The sequence below is a fragment of the Mycteria americana genome, chromosome 14 (assembly GCF_035582795.1).
Source record: "Mycteria americana isolate JAX WOST 10 ecotype Jacksonville Zoo and Gardens chromosome 14, USCA_MyAme_1.0, whole genome shotgun sequence".
Taxonomy (NCBI): Eukaryota; Metazoa; Chordata; class Aves; order Ciconiiformes; family Ciconiidae; genus Mycteria; species Mycteria americana.
This window is the reverse complement of record NC_134378.1, coordinates 15,374,901-15,394,719: the sequence shown is the minus strand read 5'-3', so window position 1 is coordinate 15,394,719 and position 19,819 is coordinate 15,374,901. Positions and strand designations below refer to the sequence as shown.

Here is a 19,819-nt window from a genome sequence, read left to right as displayed (position 1 = left end):
ATCAGCAAAGGATTCCTCAAATGTTGGTATCTCTTGGTAGTTTACAATAGGAAGTGTGTTTTTCCTTAAAGTATGAAGGCACGAAATCTCACGCTGTTTAGAACGCTCTTAAAAATTACAACAAACGGAACAAAATTTTAACTACTCTGAATGGAGTTAGGTGTCTTCATCTCAGCAGATATCATTATGAAAAGTAGCAGTGGTAGAAGAACACGGCATTACGAACCTTATTTTCTATGCCAGCCAATTCCATTCAGGAAGCGTACCTTGACGTGCAACAGTATTACAATGCTGGAAGGGATCTCTACCCCTGAATTAAGGGTGCCCAAATTTGATGATAGTTGTCAGTTACTCTCATGATTAATTGGGACAAATATTTAAATGCTGTTGATAAAGTTTAAAGAAAATCTTGTATTGGTCTCTGCAGTTTAAAAATGTACACCATGCTTAGTCCATTCCCCTGGTTTTGTCATTGATGTACGGAATTAGGCATATATCTTTAACAGTACAGGTAACTTGGTACCAGCTGATGATGACAGGGAAAAATGTGGCCATTATATGCATAAATATGGTAAAACTGATTTAATGAAAAAATCTATTTGAGGGTAAGAAAAACAAATACTCATCCAATACTAATATTTAGTATATCCTGTTTTAATGGCTTTAGTTACAGGATGTAACTCAATAAAACCAGCATGTGGACTTCAAATACATAATAGGATAATAACTTTTATAAATAATTTAGCACTGAAAGCTACTAACTCTGCTGACACAGCTTGCAGCACTTTTAAAATGCTTGCTTGTGGAAGACAGTCATTGAGCAATAGTTGGAGACTGCAGCCAACGTTTTTGTTATTACCTAAAATTAGGTGCTTACCCTATTTGTGGGTATTGAAATAGGATGGGACTGACCTTTGAAATGCTGGTCTAGCTGTATGTTTGCATTCAAAAGAAGCATTTAGTATTTGATCGCTTTGAACAGAGTGAGTGTAGAAGCCAGGTTAGGTATAACTTCTAATATTTGTGTAAAATCACAGTACCAAAATGTAAAATTTCAATGGATTTATTCTATGATGACTAAACTCTAACAGATTAAATTATAACTAATGCTATTAATTTACTACTGGAATTTATTATCTTGAAAGTATATTAAAATTTTACCCTGTTTTAGTGACTTGATCTCTGTTTCTTACAGGGATTCAAAACTGATTTTTCAGTAATTGCTGTTTATTAGATATCCTGTCTGATGGATTTGTGAAACCTGTTTATTTCGGTTATTCAGTGTTTGAGATTCATTGTGACTAATTGCATAAATGACAAGTCTCTGCATAAAAGTAGATAACCAAAACATTAACAACAGAAGAACAGCAAATGCCTGCTAGGAGTTTTTGGATGAACACCGATTTGTGAGATAGTCTGCACTGGTCAACACTGACCAAATGTGGAGTTGTTATTCATATACAAAGAAAAAATACAAAGCAAATTCGCACACAGTGAACCATTTCTAACTAATGAGTCTATTCTGACTGTAAATTGTGAATGGTTTTTTTTCCCTGGTTAAGTTGTCTTACTTTTGAACTGTGCCTTGATCTTATATATTAATATCATTTCATTTAAGGTAGTAAGTTATTGTGAACAGAACTGCTAGAATTGCTTCTAGGCTGTGGGTGCAAATGAGTATTTGGAGAAGTCAAGTATTTATGTGGTCCTTTTTGAATAATCTTAGATTGACTGAAAATAATTATTTGTTTACTTCCTGTCCTGCCTACTTGCATTGTACATCTCGGCATCCCTACCCCTCTTAAGGGGCTAATTTGTGCATATACTGAATTATTAGCAAATCTTAGTTCTGGTAATATAGCCGGTTAATTTTCTTTGTGTATTTATAATTTTAATATTTTTTGTCTAAATATGAAAGAAGGTGGTGAAAATTGACACCACTTACTAACACAGAAATCTTGTACCTGGAGGAGAAAAACTTTTTGGCACTGACTTTTAGCTGTACAAATAGGAAATAATATGTACTACAAAATGAAAAATAAAAGATTATTTAAAACAGCATGTCCAATACCCTCTTAACCACAGCACTATGTAAAACTTGACCACTGAACTGTGAAATAATATAAATTCTATTTTGGATCTAGAATGCATTCTACAGAATAATTGTTTTCCAAAAACTTTCACTCAAATTTAATTAGTCTTGTTTCTCAGCATAATTATAACGAGAGCCATTCCTGATAGGAAATCTCAAGCAAATATTTTAGATTGGCCTCAAATTTTCATTATAATTTTGTCTGGTCTTTTAAAAAGACTATTTCTAGGGAGTAACCAGACTTTGCTGGTTTCTTCATTAAGTCATGGTACTGTACTATTACCAGTTACAATCAGAAGAACACAGAATTTGAGAGGAGGGTTTTTCCCCTCAGTTGTCAAGAGATCTCATAAAACTTTGAAGTTAACTTATTTTATTTGAAAAATTACTGTCTTTGTCGTCTTATCTGTAGTTCATTATTGGGAAAATAAGGTTTATATGGGATAAGATTTGAGCGTAAGAAGTGGAAGCGTCAGTGATTTAGGGGGACATTCTGTGAACAAAAGTTATTGCTTAATGAAATACATAGCAAGTATTGAAGAGAAATAGTAAGTTTAAAACAAAGCAGCTATGGTTTTGCTGTGTTATTTAGCAAACTGCAAATAATTCTGCATAATTGGATGGTAAATTTAAGAGTCCCCTTAAAGCTTCAAATTCAGTTGTTTCAGCAAAGTAACGTATCTCTGCATGTGGTTTGCTAATGGAATATATCTGCACCTGTGGGTTTGGGGTTTTTTGTTGGTGTCAAAAAGTTTTCAGTGCTAATAATTAGATATTTAAAAATTGTTCCTTAATGAGCAGTTGGTTTGGTTTAATAAGAACAAGGAACATATATATATAAAAAACCCTCTTACTTACAGCATTATGCATAGAAGGAACAACGTAGGTCCGAGTCCTCGCCTTACCTTTTAATCACAGTGAATATTACCTGTTACTTTATAGGTTGTTCTGTGTTTCTATATTACTGCTTCCTAGCTGGATGCAAATAATAACTAATGGCACATACGGGGGAAAGACGGTGGTCCTCAAATGAGGACCTTTTAGAAGTCATTAAATCCAGAAGTTAAAAAAGCCTCTCTTTATATGGCTTTTCGACATTTGCCACCAACTGTATGTTAAAGGATTTATTCCCTGCCCTTCATTCTGGACATGTTCATCTTCCACAAGTGCCAGTGGGAACTGTGCATGTAAAAGGAAGAAATACAGTAACATGAAACAGACCTACCAACCTTTGCATTTTTCCTCTTTATCAGAAACTTTCCCATAATTTTTGGATATACTTCTCTAAGGATTCAAGCCGGAAGCTTTCACAAAGGAGTAATTCTGCTCACAATGGTTTTTTTACTTATAGAAAGGCCTTACAGCATCAAACTGAATCCTGCAACAGAGGGTTTAAAGTCACCTTGCCCTCTGCATACCAGGTTCATACCCAACCCAGCATTTTCTTGCAGAGAAAGCGAACGCACCCAGCGTCCCTTTCTCCCGTGTGCTAAACTCGTGTCTGCTTAAGCTCTCCGGTGCTTGTTTGGTATGCTAGTTATCAGTTTCCCGGCTTCTATCACATTTTAAAACAACGTCTAGCTGGAAAAAACCAAACACACAGGGAATGGGTTACAAGCTTTAATACTGTTTCCAAACACAGTTTGTTTGAGATTATCTTTTTAGTAATTACTGGTATTTGTTTCACTTAGAGATAGACAAAATGTTTATAGACTGGTGTAAATGTCACTGTAGTCTTTAGCACAGATTATAACAGGAATATAGTTATGAAGTTGAGCCCAGGTTTTCTCACTTTTCAATATCTCTGTATACAACATATTTGCAAACTATTTAAAAGTAAATATATGATTTTTCAGGGGGAGAGGTCGGGGTGGTTGAACAACAACAAAAACGATGTAACAATACAAAAAGTATAAAAACTTCCTTTGGTTTTGAACATTTGCAGAGACACTTTTTAATAATCATATCTGTTGCTGCAATCTTTTATTAAAAATATCAAGGAAGGAATTAAAACATTTCTCTGCTTACTATATACAAATATGTATAAAAAGTAAAGAAATATAGATGCATAGCTTATGAACTAATGAAAATTGCCAATAGGTCATCTAATGGAATTTAGAAAAATTGTTATCTTTATGACTTTTGTAGCTGCCACTATATAAAATGATAAGTTTCTACTGAAAGCATAATTAAAAATTAGTTTTTTACATATACAATCTTTGTGTTCCCTTTCAGGTCTTGAGTCATCTCGGCCAAATTTAATTCTTGGATTGGTTATCTGTCAGAAAGGGAAACGTCTCGCCACTGGCATTGAAACTGAAAAGATAGAGGAAAAGCGAAGCAGAATTCAAGCACATGAGGAAACAGAAACATCACTGTTCTCTAAAGGGCCACTAGCTGCTTCGCAAGAGAAGAAGACTTCGAAATACACTCTTTATTCAGGAGATTCAGCTGTAAGTACGACACCACCTGGATCTCCTCCACCTCCACCCCCACTTCCCATTCCAGACACCTCAGCAGTTACACCTTCAGTATTAAAAATACTGTCCTCAATTAAAAGTGGAACCACAACTTCTGTAACACCACCAATTTCGACTGCTGCTTCTGCAAGCGTTACTGCTACGCATTCTTCATCCTCAAAAACCGCCACACCTCTTGAGCACATCCTGCAGACGCTTTTTGGAAAAAAGAAGACTTTTGAGCCTCTTGCTAAGGATTCTGAAACTGTCCAGTCTTCAAATCAGGAAGGTCAAGCTGCTGCTGATGGAGGAATGTCAGGTGTTCCTTTGCTAGATCCCATTGTGCAACAGTTTGGACAGATGTCAAAAGACAGAGCTATAGAAGAGGAGGAGGATGACAGACCATATGATCCTGAAGAAGAATATGGTCCGGAGAAAGCTTTTGAAATGCAGACTGGTGAAAGTGAAAAACGATACAATGTGGAAAAGCCAACTAATACAGCAGAACTAGAGGATGAGGCCTACGATCCAGAAGATGAAACTATCCTGGAAGAAGCAAAAGTTACTGTTGATGATTTACCTAACAAAATGTATACAGACACTAAAAGCAATTCTTCGGAAACATCTGCTTCGTATGTGCCTGATTTATCTGCTGCCTCATCCCTGGTAGAACAGCAAAAAATGTTGGAAGAATTAAACAAACAAATAGAAGAGCAGAAAAGACAACTAGAGGAACAAGAAGAAGCCCTCAGACAACAAAGAGCAGCTGTTGGTGTTTCAATGGCTCATTTTTCAGTGTCTGATGCTTTAATGTCACCACCACCAAAATCTTCCCTAATAAAGACTGAATTATTCCATCAGGACCAGCAAGCTACACAAAAAGTAGATTTACCTTCATCTTTAAATCAGCAAGCACAAGTTTTAAACCAGGGCTGTGACCCAAGGCAGAACAGAGATCCTCGACAAGCTAGAAGAATGGCGACAGAGACTAATGATAATGTTGATTCTCGAATAAAGCCACAGGTGGTACAGAATGAGATATCCACAAGAGAAATTGCTCCAGCAAGTTTTCCAAATGCTTTGCAGACTTCACTTGGTAAGGAAGATAAAACTTTAATTTCTGCTACTCAGCCTGGTTTTAGTGGTGATAACTGGGTTTCAGGTGAAAAGGCTTCTACGGTGTCCCAGAAAGAGACATCTAACAGCAAATTTGAAAACACTGCTCAAGTTAATTTGGAAAATGTGAGTCAAACAGCTTCTGGAGAACCTTCCACATCCAAACCTTTACGTAAAGTGCTGCTTCCAACACCTCCAAGTACGTCTTTTCAGCCTAATTTCTCCACATCAAACGACAGTCAGTCTTTGCAAGATATGCATAAAGTATCGTGGTCAAATGAGTCAAAGGAAGTAATGGGAAGGGATTCTTTTTCAAATACAATGTTTACTTCTCAGGAAAAGGCCGCTGGTCACTTTGAATCAGAGAGGGGTCTTTCATCAGTGCAATATGACGAACAAAGAAATCCTCAGTCTCATCAATTTGTAGAACAAACTGAATCTCCATCAGTTCAGAGTGAGGGCGGACCTTCCCCACAGCACTTTGAAGAAAACCGAGCTGGACCTCCATTTTCTTTGTCTGGGCAGAAAGGAGGGCCTCCACCGCCACTGATGATCAATGCACCTGGAGGACCTCATGGACCTAATTTTAGAGGACCGGCACCACAGTTCTCTGAAGAGCATGGTTCTCCAAATAACGATGGGCAAAGAGGACCTCCATCTGGAAGATTTGGAGGTCAAAAGGGTCCCATTCCTTCCTTATTTTCTACACAGCATGGACCACCATCTCTTTTTGGTGATAATAGGGGCCCTGCCCCTTCTTATCATGGTGTTCCAAGAGGAATGTCACCATCTCAGTTTGAAGATCGTAGGGAACCTCACATGGAACAAAGGGAATTCTCAGATTCCCAATATAATGAAATGATTAGGCCTCCAGGACAGTTCGAAGGACCAGATCCACCTCAGTTTATGGGAAACAGAGGACCTTCGCCTTTTCCTTTTGGAGGTCAAAGACGACCCCCACCAGCTCAGTTTAAAGGACAGAGAGGAGGCCCTCAGTTTGGAGGGCCAAGAGGTCCAGCCCCGAGCCATTTTGGGGGACCAAGAGGGCCTCACCCAAATCAATTTGAAGGGCAGAGAGGTCCAGCTCCAAATCATATACCTGGTCCAAGAGGACTTTTGCCACAGCCATTTGAAGAACGGAGAGGGAGTCCACCACCCAGATTTGCCAACCAGAGAGGTCCAGCACCGCTTCAGTTTGGAGGACCAAGAGGAGCCACACCTGCACTGTTTCCAGAAGAAAATGAACCTCCCCCTTCTAGATTTCATTTCCAAGGTCAGTCACCACAAGGTATGAAGCCAACCCCAAGACCACTTCTGGACCTTCCAAGCCATCCACCACCCCACAGAAAAGAGATGTGGGAGGAAGCCGGACCATCTGCATCTCTTTCCAATATTTCTGGACAAGGATCTGAGTCAGAAGGACAGTGGTCAGCATCTGACTTCCGAGAAGGCAAAAATCCTGAATTTAGAGGCCAGGCATTTGAAGGGAGACAGAGAGAGAGATATGAGGGAGGAAATAAAGACAAGGTTTTAGATCAGCCGGAGCCTCAGCAAGCAGATAATCGACAAGGTAGACCCTTTGAGGAAAGACGAAGGGATCGAGAACATGGCAGACCTTGGGAAAGAGACCGTGGCAGAAACTGGAATAGAGACAGGGACTGGGAGAGACACAGAGACAAGGAATGGGATAAAAATAGAGACAGAAACCAAAACAAAGATAGAGAAAAGGATTCAGAGCGGTCTAAAGACTGGGAAAGAAACAGAGACCGAGAGAGAGCAAGACCCAGAGAGAGAGAATCCTACAGGAGGCGTGATAGAGAGCGATCAAGAAGCAGAGACAGAGATCGCGACAGAGAGAAAGACAGGGACCGGGATCGAAGCCGGGAAAAAGAAAGAGATCGAGAGAGAGATCGAGATCGTGAAAGAGAAAGAGGAAAAGATCGCAAAGATCGGAGTAAGAGTAGGGAAATTGGTAAAGAGGTGAAGCCAGAAACACCGAAGGAAACTCAGAAACCAACAGAAACAGAAGCTTCATCTTCCACTAATCAGTCATAGAAATATGATTGACATTCTATTTCCCATAAATAATACACTTTTACAACACAGCAAGGACTGAGTCAGCATCTTCTGTATATACTGTATATTCTCACCTTTACAAAAATGCTGTTGTAAAACTAGCCTTACAAAATGTACTGACGAATTAGCAATTTTTGAACAACTGTGAATGAAAATACTCGAATAGATAACAGGCAAGAACATACCGGACTTTCACTTGCTGCATTTTGTGCATAATGTTTTTCTTATAAAAATTCACAGCGTTACCTGTACTGAAATTTTGTTTTTCTACTTGCATCTTTATCTTAAAATTTCCATTTACAGTACAGAAATGGAAAAAGTCTAAGAAGAGCATATTGCTTTTTAAGATTATAAAGTTATGTTTTCCAGTAACTTGAATTGTAATTTTATAAGAGAATTTAATCCAGACCTTAGGAGCCATACCTTTACATCTCATTTACATGATATTTTGGTGTCAAAGTTGTTCCTACAGCACACGCTTTAAAAAAAGGAGTCCAATGTTGCTGTCTTGTTTATTTTACAACGGAAGGGTCGTGTATTTCGGAAAAGGCTGCAGAAGAACAGTGTTAATAATTACTTGTGACTGACGGAGGATTTGAAAACGGAATGTTATAAGCTTAAAGTGCACTATCTTCCTTTTTATATACAGGTATTTTGTGTTTTGGAATCCATCTGTTAAGTGTACAGCAAAGAAACAAGTCGTACGTAGTTTTTTTCATGAGGCTGAGGGGTTTTAAATATCGCATTTTTACAAATCTGTAATTAAAGAACAGACAAGAGTAGCACCTTTATAACCAGCAAAACTTACAAAAACATCAGACGTATTTGAAAAAGGCTAAGACTATGAATGAATTGGTATCCCAAAGGAAAGAAGAATAAGTTGGTTAAATAGGCACTAAATCTGTTACTTCGATTGAACTGATTTAGTGGAGCCTTTTTTTGGCCTTGTTTTTGCAGAATTTTGCCATAGACTTAAGAAATGTCCCCATTTTATTGTACTTTTCATTATAAAAGTGTTTTGCTCCTGCAAAAAAAAGTGTCACTGTTTTTTTGTTAGACCCTACTTAGGCTGGTAGTGTATATAAAACTCTCCACTGAAAAAGGTATAACTGCATTAAGCTTGGAAAGAAGAGTGGTGGTACTTCATGTTGTAATTCAAGAGGGAAGTTTTTCATTGTGAAATACATTACATTGCTACTTGTCATGTACTCTTCAAGTACGTAATTCTGAAGTATGAAATAAAACCCTGCTAATTTATTTGACCGTGTAAATTAACAGTTGGGTAAATATTTTGATATTTTTATAAAATAGTTTTGGAAGTGTAAAATTAGATTCCTATAAACATTTGCATCTTGAAGACTACATAACAAGTAGCGTGTATGCCATGTATCTCACTACAGATTTTACCGTTCATATTGGTGCATCTTTGAAGTCCTTACACATCAAGGATTTGCTGGTTGAAATGATCATCTGTATTCTGAACCTGTAGACAAAATGTTAAAATGCAGAGAGGTGGTATTAAATGCAAACATCTACTATGGTGTAAGATTTTTTTCTTAATGAGATGTTTCTAATTTAAAGACATACATAAAAGTATGCAAAAAGTAAGTGTGTTTGTTTAGGTTTACTTGATAGAAATTTCTGTAAATTGTATTTTATATGGCAAAATATATCACTGTACATTAAAATATGGGACTTCACAGGTTTTTTGTTACTGTAAGTAGAATAAACATCTACAGAGAACTGTTGTCCATTTCTTAAATCTGTATGTGTATATTATTTTCTAAATATTGCTACTTCTCAACAAACCACAAGAGACTGATGGCACACGGGTTTCATTTCCTCGTTTAACGGAAGATGATGTTTGGCAAGACGTCACAACCAATGGATGTTTAATTGTAGGCATTCTAAAAAGCATATGAAAATCTGTGCTTGTGATTTTTCTCTCAGTTCTAAAACATCGCCTGATTTATTCTGAAGGGGGTTTTTTATTTGAATTAGGAAGTTTGTAACTTGTAGATTTTATACCAAAAAATCTAAAGAAAAGAAAAAATTAATTCAGGTCAGCTCTGAACTTAAGAGAAACTCAGTTCACACCATTTATGAATTCCTTGACTTTACATTGTTATGGAAATAGATGTGTGGCTTTTCATCTTCTAGGAAGCATGCCTTTATCACAGATCAGTTTGGGCAATCTGTTCACGATTTAGCAACAGTCAATGCATCCTCCCACAGATGTAGTGGCAAAAAAGTCAACAGCATACAGACAGACACTAATGACTTATTTTTTTAAACCATAGCTTTATATAGTTTATAATGACCTGGACTTGGATATTGCAGCAAGGTTCCTATGTTCTACACTGCAGCAGACAGTAAAAGCCAGGCTGAAAAGAACATAACAATTTAACTCAATTTACAGAGACTAAAAATGGTGCTGAATTATTATCATGCATTGCAAGAAAGAAAAATAAACAATTGTCTGGCTACGTTCAAGCTTTTGATTAACACGAAATAACTTTTTAGAGCTTTTAGCTATGTTTGTACTAAGCTAAATTAACTTTCCAAAGAGTATTTTGCTAAATTTTTATGTAAAAGCCTCTGAAAGGTCTAGAACAATATAAGCAGAAAGATTATTACATGTATTAGAGACTGTAATACTGCAACTTGCATTCTAACAATGCATTCCAACATGCATTCTAAAGGAGAGCATGCAGAAGGATTAGAGGAGGAGGGAAGCGTGTATTGAGTCCAGTCTGCACAAAAGTGCTTTTAAGATTTCTGCTTTTGTTTCTAGAGGAAAGTCACCAGTGTAGCTTTCAGACTTTGGCTACACCTCATATCATACGGCAGACTTTGACATGGAAAATGTCTGTGCATGCTACCTTGATTGAATATGCACGTCATGAAAGAATGCAGTTAACAGATTTTATTTTTTTAACCTCCTGAAGAGAATAAAGATTTCATAAAGTATTGAAATTGTTTTTTTATTTTATTCTGTTTATGAGCTAGAGTAGCACTTTCATGCCTTTCACACTCTGGCTTGTTTCTAGAATGTGTCTTCTGTAATCGGCATCTGCTTTTAATACTAAAATACGTAACCAGCAGCAGATACGTAATGGAGGCCGAATGTACAAACAAAGTGCTCAGGGGCGTGAGATGCCTGTTGTGGAGAGAGTGATTCCGTGTGGATGCATTCAGATGGTCTCTGAGTGGAAGACCTAGCATCCAAGCTTGTTTTCATGAAATCATGTGGTAATACCACTTTACAAGTCCAGAAAAATTGAACTTTTTAAAGGGGCTTTGGATTAAATTTCTGTCAAAAGAATGGTGTTTAAACACTGGCAGACTACTACAGTGTTTATAATTTAGTAACTTAATCTTACAATAGGAAATCCAGGGCTACTGTAGCTGTGTATTGGATGTAGGAAAGAGCCTCGTGCCTCCAGTGCTTCACAGAAGCATTCTTGGTGGGGGAAAAAAAAGCAAAAAGGGAAAAGCCTTTACCCTGCAACGATGAAACAAAACATAGGGGTTAATGTCAAACCATTGTGGCCTCTTGTCTCTCTTACAGTTGTCCTTCATGCTATCTGTGCTATCAGTGGTAACAACTGGTAACGGTGCCTGAATCACAGAAAATGGTAACGGACACGACATGTGATCAGTCGTGTCAGGACCTCGGAGCCTGGGCCGAGCTGGTTTTGGGGAGGATTTTTAAAATACTAGGGAGTGACTTAGACCACGCACCCCCTGCCATTCAACAGGCCTTGTGCTCCCCAACGGCTGAGCCCTGCTCTTAAAATAACTCGAAGTAAAGACATCTGTCTCCTGCAGGCTGTGGGGCTGACAAATCCCCAAGCCTCGGGTTGGTGAAAAACAATTCCTGTCGCGTTCATGTTTAACGAGGAAGCCTTATGTGGAAAAGCAGTGCTGTGTTCCTATGTAACGGCTTGGCGTGAAAAAAGCCTGGCTGCGTTCACACTGAACGGGGAGGCTTCGCCCGAGGATGGGAGATGGGAGTTGGAGGGAGCCTCCTCTCTCCCCTCCCGGCGCTTCCCTGCTCTTGGCAGTTTCTCCTGGACGTTTCCTCACGGACCGGGCTCCACCACCCCGCCTCGCCGGCTTTCCTCAGCCCGAACTGGACAAAACACAACAACCCCAACGCCAGGCCGCGAAGGAGAGCCGGGTACCAATCACTGCACCGCGGCGGACTCTTCCCCGCGGGCTGTCGGGGCGAGCCGGGCCGAGGCACCGCCCGCCACGGTCGCCCAGGGCCGAGCAGCCGCCTGAGGCGCGGGGCGGGGCGGCGAAGAGCGCAGGCGCGGGGCGGGGCGGCGGGCGGCGGTTGCGCGGGGCGGTTGGCGGCGGCGCGGGGCCCGCGGGTCGGTGGGGGGGTTTGGCCGCTGCCCGAGCGTTAGGGTGGGCTGAGGGGGGCGGCGGGCTCCCCTCCTCCGCCTCCCTCGCAGCCCAGGGCACCCTCCGCCCGCGGGGCGTGGCGGGGGGGCTGGCTGGCCCCCTCGGCGGCGGGGCGGGCGAGCTGCTCCCCCCAGCTCCTGTCAGCCGGGGCCTGTCCCTCCGCCTTCCCCGGGGGCCGCGCCGGGGCTCACAGGCACATGGGGGCTCTTCTGAGGGAGTCTTAGGCAGCACGGTACCTAGAGCCGCTCTCCCGAGGCCGGGTGTTGGCAGGTGAAATCCGTTTCTTGTGAGCAGCTGTCTTGGAGTGGGAGGGAGGGTTTCACCCGGGCTCAGAGGGGCCATTAGAGGGGGGAGACATGGTTACACCGCCTGGTACCCCGCTGTCGGCAGCTTGTTCCTTGCTTCATTACCTCGCGGTGGTACGGGATCAGTATTAAGTGCAGTTTTTTTGTCCCCCCCCCCCCTTTTTTTTTCTAATGGACAGTACTGATAATTTTTGCAGGTTTTATGGTTTACTGTTGAAAGAGACATTGGTAACTGATTAGGTTTACTGTAGTCATGTCAGGATCAGCCCCAGAGGAGCCTCAGACCTCCATTCCTCAAAGCACAGCTAGTGTTCCTGATCCTGCTCCGGTTGCTGTCGGACCTGGAGGCTCAAGTGACGTTTCCTTTGGTGAGCAAAATCTTAGCTTCACCACCACAGACGTCAGCCTGGTGGAGATGATGGAAATTGAGTATACCCAGCTGCAGCACATACTTTACTCGCATACGGAGGCACAAGCTAGTGAAGGTGAAGTGGAAGCTAGGCTCAATTCTTTCTCCTCACCTGGTAATTCTGCAGACCCCCCTCTGCACCAGACCTCACTGAATACCAGTCAGGAGGGGTGTTCATCAAACAGCTCTGGGAACCAGTCTGTTTACCCAGTTATCTGTCAGTCAGGATTACCTTCTGACAGCAATTTGCTAAGTTCCAACCCACATTTGGGCTATGCTGACTTTCAGGAGCTCAGAATGATGTTACTTAGCGAGTCTAACCTCCCTTTGAACCCAACAGATAAAATGCCTAACAGTAGCTCTGTAGACGTCCCAGGACACAGTTTAGTAAAAGTTAAACATGGTGAAAATTTTGTTGGGGCGAATAAAGGAAACATACTTGGTGAAAATTCGGCACTGGCACCAGAGCCTAGATCTAAATCTGCAGTCAGAGTTCGGTTGGAAGACAGATTCAACAGCATCCAGACAGAAAATCCCAGATGTCAAGAACCCCGAGAATCTGGAGTAACTCTTAACAAGTGTGTTGCAATTAATTTTAGTTTATGTCATTAAACTGTGTATCATCGTATAGTTCAAAACTGATTTTCTACACGAAACCTAAGAGCAGTACTTTTTTTAATCCATGAGAACAGTGGGTTGGGCTTTTTTAAACTGTACCAATCAAACGTGGCTGCAACTCCACTGACCTCGGATTAGGCCCCTCTGCATATTGCATAAATGGCACAGAATGTAGTTCCAAAATTAATTACTTTACAACTTTAATCTTGATAACAACATGTAATTTAAATAAAGGTGAGAGAAGAACATTACCTAGTTTTAACATGCAACTTGCTAAAAGCAGATTTTTGATCATAATGAAATATTAAAAGCAATTGATTAGTGTTATAACGTGGAAGTCTGACTATGGGGAAAACTTTGAGCAAAAATACCATTTTACAGTCTGGCCCTGTAACTGTATTAGTGTGCTGATAAAACATTTTATTGAGGCATAAAGCTGAATTGTTGCTGTGCAGAATAAAATACCTTCTCAGCTGACCTTTTTTTGTCCCTGAAGTAGGCAATATGGCAATAACAATGATTTCTGTTTACAGTAAATGAAAGTGGTTTCTTGGTGATAGTTACTAGAATTATGTGTAGCTGTAAATTTTTCTGCACTCATTTTCAAGTAGTCAGTCTGGTATGTTTTCTGTGTTGTTTTTTTTTGTTGTTGTGTTTGTTTTTTTTTTTTTTTTTTTTTTAAGTTTAGTAACATTGATTCGACAGCCGTCAGAACTGATAGGTGTTCCTCTTCATCAGCAAGAAAACAAGTGTGCTGCATTAGGGAAAACTAAGACTGCACCTGCTACGCCTTCCTTACAGTTCACATACCCGTTATTTACTATGAACACATGTTCTACTGCTGGAAGTGCTAATCCTTCACAAGCACAGGTAGGTAACGGATTCACCACTAGTACTCTGCCAATTTCAGATGCTAAGAACATTAACGTCTTAGGTGTAATATAATTCTAAAGGTTTGTGTTAAAGTGTGACTTGGTTTGAATAGGGATGATCAGGATGGTCTGTAATGCAATTTATTCTTATGTTAATCTTTAAGACCATCAAAAGCAATTTGCCACACGAACCAATTGTGTGGCAGTTACGGCATTTGTAATACCGTGCATCCAGGTAATGATCAATAGGTCATTAGATTTCTTACTGGAAGGACTTTTTTTCTTGAGTTTATCAGTGTATCTGCTTCATCTACGCAAGACAAGGAGGACACACTTCGTACCATTTTCTATGGTTGCTTTTTTCTAATTAATTTTGATGAAAAAGATTTTTTTTTTCCTCTCAACTCGTGGTAACCTCTGAAGCAAGAGTGATAGCATGGCACTCAGAAATGTCAGAGGCATCCCCAAAAAATTCAGCAGTCTGTTAAAAACCCATGGTTGTGGTGTGCATAAGTAATTGGGGTTTATTCTGATAGAACACATTGAATCACGGGGCTAAAACTTAAGAAGTTAACATGAAGATATCAAAATAGTCTCTTTTTTTATGCATATAGTCCTCTTTGGACTATGTATATAGTCCTTTTTGGTTTTCACAGACCTCTGGAACGTCTTGCACTATTTTGGAAGCTGCCAAACATCAAGACCTTGGGATACCCAAGACGTTCTCCTTCTGCTATCAGGAAATTGAATCCACAAAACAGACAGTAGGTGCTATGAATAAAGCTTTGCCCGAGGAAGTTTGGATTAAAGTTGGAGGTAAACCATTTATCTTCTGTTCACTTAGCTTTGTCTTGGCCTTCAAATCCACAATTTTTTTTCTGAATTTGTGTGCTTTTTAGAATTAATATGATTTTAGTGAATCGTATCAGGTGTGGTTTTTTTATGTCTGAGATGTGCTATAGGCAATATGGGACGAGATTTCTCCAAAAAAATTCAACACCTATGATTTTAGCTGTACTTTCGAAATTGTTTAGCGCTTCTAGCTTCAAATGAGAAAACCCAAGGTTGCAAAGGACCTTTGAAGATCTGGGCCTAGAGTAAGCAATTGGTTTCTTTCTACACTTTTTGACCCCAAAGTTGATATAGCAGGTCCAGTCAGTATCAAACTGAAGGACACTGACCTCAATGGGTTGTCTGAGAAAGTAGAAGCTAGGTGGATTTTGAAACGGCAAGCAGTGCCTTAGGGCTTCCGGAGGACACGCATTGCTGTAAGAGTCGATCTAGGTTGGCAATAAAGCTTCAAAGATTATTCCACATAAATAAAGCAACAAAAAAAAAATGTTCCATGATCTTAATTTTCAGTGATTAGTGGGAGGTTTATAAATAGGTTCTTCTTTTCCTCTTTGTTTTTCCAAGAAGACACCTTATGCAAGCAAGCGATAAACAGAAGGAGTTGCAGCCGAATAAGCCCGTCGGATGCAAACATAGATCGCAAACCTCTTAGTGAAATTCAAAATATGCGTGACGATAGCCAGAGTACTGCATCTGCCCAGGGCCCTTGGCAGTCAGCACAGTCAAATTCAAGTATGCAGGTGCAAAGTGGTTCACAGGACGGAATCGCTCAGCGAAGGGAAAGACATAACCGCATGGAGAGAGACAGAAGGTAATTTCTATGAGGAGTGGCAAGCCAAAATTTTTGAAGCCTAAAATACTGTAATATTCCCGGCGTTATCCAGAGTAAAATGTAAATTTGACATATTTTGTTTTACCTACAAGAAAAAGCAAGGCAGGTGGTGAGGGTTTGGTGTTTGTTAGAGCAAAAAAATACGTGTTTTTCATTGTGGTTGTCTTTGGGTTTTTTATTCTGTAAACAAACAAAAATATTTCAAAATATTTAACCAATTCTATAAAGATAAGGTAACTTGCGTATAACATGACTAATATACAAATACAAAGCTTGTAGCAAACAGAAAGAAGTCCCCGAAGTCCATGACTTGTAGCGCATGCGAGTAGTCTTCCTTTTTTTATTTTTTTCCTTCCTTCTCGCCCTGCGGTTGATAAACTTTTGTATTTGCCTGTAGGCGCAGAATCCGGATTTGTTGTGATGAGCTGAATCTTCTGGTTCCATTCTGTACTGTTGATACTGATAAGGCAACAACTTTACAGTGGACAACTGCATTTCTGAAGTACATTCAGGAAAGGCACGGTGATTCTCTGAAACAGGTTTTAAATCTAATTTCATTTTTGTTCTTGATAAAAATGTGAAATGTTTTAAAGCTATCACAACATAGCTGAAAGTACATGGCATGCTTCTGCTTGATGCTGTTTGTGTAGGACCTCTGTATCATTGAAGCTTCCTTTTAAAAATGCTTTTTTTTAATAGCTGTCCTCACAATGGTTTCCGTTCAGTAGCGTGAAGTCATAGGCTGTCCTCAGTCAGGGTTTTCAAATCAGATTTTAAATTTTTTTTTTTTTTTTAGCCCAGTTCCTGAGCAGGATACTACCTGGACAACAATGTAGAATTGAGGTCCTCTTCAGTCATTCCTCCCTGCCCTCCCCTCCTTAATTTTCTCTATTTTCTGCTTGTTTCACGGAGTTGTCTTCCAGCTAGCTTCCATGAACTGGTAGTTAAGGGATGGGATTCACAGCTACATGCCCACACTACCTCAAAGTGGGTGAGAGTAGTAAAGGCTTATACGCCCTATAAGCAGCTCCCATGCAACCACACCAGTAGTTGCAGCCCCAGAGAAATTCTGGCTCTGCTGAGTATCTTAAGAGAGCAGATGGAGCGTGTATAGGAAAACCTCCTTGTCAATATACTGGTATGGCTCCTCAGCACTTCCTGTTAAAGGTCATTATTTTTTTCCAAGACACTAGTGAGACAAAAACATCCATGTCAAGTAAATATCTACATTAAACATAATTGTTATTTTTTGTATTTTGATTTTTTAGGAATTTGAGACTGTGTTCTGTGGTAAAACAGGCAGGAGACTAAAAATAGCAAGATCAGACTCATTTGTAACGTGCCCAGTGCAGGAAAACACGCATGGCTATGGAGACCAAGTAGTCTGAGCTGACCGCCTTGAACTGTATGACAAGTGTGGCTAACTAACAATGGCTCAAACTGTATTTTATTTTCTCCGTTTACATGCTGAATATGAATTGCAAAATATAACTTGTAAAAATATATAAATAGAGCTTTAAAGAAAACATTCTTTATTCAAAATGGAAATAAAAGTTAACTACCAGCAATAGAAATCAGTGCCCTGTTAAAGGGGCTTTGGGACCAGAAGCTACAAGGAAATGTCATGACAGCTAAGTATCTCTCCCCTTTAGTTATAAAAAATACGTTCTTTTTCTGTTTGTGTTTTTTTTGTTGGGGTTTTTTTTTTTTTTTAAGATGATCCAGTGCAGTTAGGAGTAGTTGTAGAACATCAGTCTGTCCTGTTATGTTAATGACTAGATGCAAATGTACTCTTCAAGTGTAAAAAGAAACTAAAGTTACCACATTATAATGCCCATTTTTTCCATTAACAATTTAAAGGCTCTATTGGTTAATTGAGTAAGTGCATAGTTTCTAAAACATGCTGATATTACAGAGTTCACATTTGCCATACATATTTTAACATACTTGGCCCTGAAGTGTAATACAGTGGTGTTAGCATTTTTTTACATACTATTTTTAATGGCTAGCACACAACTGTCCAACAGTTTCTTGTGTTGTTACTTTAGTCCAAGAGTGGCATATTGTAAACAGTAGATTATTTACATGCAGAAACTATTTTCCTATTTAAAGATTAATATGACTCCTTGGTTCATAAGCTTTAGCATATAGGGCAGAAATAAAATAGTGTGTGAGCTGAGAGTGGTTTTATTAATTTTTAAAAATAGATGATGCTAGCAGGTTTTGAAGGTCTCCCAAAATAAATACTGTTTTAAATCACGGATATGGACAATTTTGCAGCTATTTATTTCCAAATGATCCTAGTAAAACCACTTCTGGAAAATGGAGTTCAGCTGAGTTAATTTGAGGTGTATAATGACACTTACAACATCACAAAGAAAAGGTTAAAAAAAATCTCCTTTTATTTTTACAACAGTTCATACAGGTGTTTTGGGCTGGACTTTAGAAGAGCATCCTTTCTTATTGGGGGTTTCACTCACAATTACTGTGCAAATAGCTTAAGCAGAGGTCGTGAAAATGCTGTTACTTAATTGCCTTTATTATCATATGGAAATATACAGAAATTCTCCCCTGTAAATTAAAACACAGACATTACACCTTTTGCAGAATTTGATTGCAAGAGGATTACTATTTACTAGTCTTGGCAAATATTTGAGGTGCAATCTGAAAAGTGACAATTGACAGCATATACATAAGCTATGGTCTTTACTTAGGCCAGAATCTTAAGATATTAAAATACGGGATATTTAAATGCCTCATTTCCACAGATGTGAATAGCAGTTAGGTGCCTGAATACCTTGACAATGTGTCTTGCGCAGGTTTGTGCACTAACAAAGTCGGTGGGAGCAGCACCAAGGAATTCAATTGACAAGGCTCCAACGTTTATACAGAAAAGTCGTGCTCTTTGGTACACGGCTGGGGGGGTGATGGTAAAAAGGAACAATGCTTCCTCTTGCAGGTCTCTTGAACAAAGGGAGGAAGGGAAGGTGAGGTGGTTTAGCAGTAAAAATTCTGGAAAATAATTGGGGGGAGGAGAAAATACTCATAAAGCATCTTTTTAATTAAAGTTTTCAATCTGATGCTTTCTTTTTCATAGAACTGTGTCAAAGTCTCCACTTAATATAATAGAAGGAACATCTGTCCATTTATCACTAGGAGGATTCTGTCTGTTTTCTCACAATGCACTGTTTCTTTAAATATTCAGTCACTTCTCCACTTCTTGTACTGGTGTTTTATGATTTTTTGGAAGTCGATGCTCCAACAGCTCCCATGCAAGCCGACGTGTCACATATTCCTGGAGTTCCCTGAGCCCCAATAGCACCAGGCGTACCAGGATCCCCTGGAAGACCGGGTTCACCCTGAGCACCATCACGACCATTTTTAGTAATTCCAGGTACACCAGGTGGTCCTAAACAAGAAGAGAAAAAAGATCACATGAATTATTTCCTTCCCTTTTTTTTTCTTTTTTAATATATGTGTATATATGTGTGTGTTACTTTTAGAGTTCTTAAAATACTTTGAGTGTCTGTACATCAGATTTGTTATGGCCTGTTGAGTACAAGGTGTTGAATAAATTTAGCCTGAGTCTGGAGTATGTGCGTTGGATTTTTTAGAGTACCTTTGGATTTACTGGCATTACCTCGGTTAGTTGAGGGCGGATGTTTAGTGTCGTGCTTTTGTTACTGCATGTGTCTGTTTTGACCTCTGCTGACCGTTGTAGAACTGGATTCCATCTCAGTATTGCCTCAGTTAGTGTAGGACTCCGTGAATAAGA

At 39.5% G+C, this 19,819-nt stretch overlaps 3 protein-coding genes across 5 annotated transcripts in view; 2 read left to right on the top strand and 1 right to left on the bottom strand.

The window, feature by feature from the left end:
* DIDO1 (death inducer-obliterator 1) overlaps nt 1-9,499 on the top strand; it is a 56,418-nt gene extending 46,919 nt beyond the window's left edge. For both annotated transcript variants that reach the window (XM_075517446.1, XM_075517445.1), the window contains exon 17: nt 4,328-9,499. In XM_075517446.1, the coding sequence (XP_075373561.1) occupies nt 4,328-7,722 (3,395 nt within the window). In that variant the 3' untranslated portion in view covers nt 7,723-9,499. The remainder of the gene's footprint in view (nt 1-4,327) is intronic.
* Nucleotides 9,500-12,137: 2,638 nt separating this feature from the next.
* Nucleotides 12,138-19,636, top strand: TCFL5 (transcription factor like 5). 2 transcript variants are annotated; one of them, XM_075517216.1, is made up of 7 exons: nt 12,138-12,426; nt 12,659-13,448; nt 14,172-14,358; nt 15,017-15,176; nt 15,777-16,023; nt 16,442-16,583; nt 19,142-19,636. In XM_075517216.1, the coding sequence occupies exons 2-7, from the start codon at nt 12,715-12,717 to the stop codon at nt 19,163-19,165; spliced, it is 1,494 nt and encodes a 497-aa protein (XP_075373331.1). In that variant the 5' UTR covers nt 12,138-12,426; nt 12,659-12,714; the 3' UTR covers nt 19,166-19,636. The 2 variants fall into 2 exon arrangements, with proteins under 2 accessions (XP_075373331.1, XP_075373332.1); XM_075517217.1 differs by having other exon boundaries at nt 17,313-19,636.
* The window catches only part of COL9A3 (collagen type IX alpha 3 chain), a 40,055-nt gene continuing 39,513 nt past the window's right edge, over nt 19,278-19,819 (bottom strand). The window contains exon 32 of the mRNA XM_075517215.1: nt 19,278-19,453. Coding sequence (XP_075373330.1) covers nt 19,278-19,453 — 176 coding nt within the window. The remainder of the gene's footprint in view (nt 19,454-19,819) is intronic.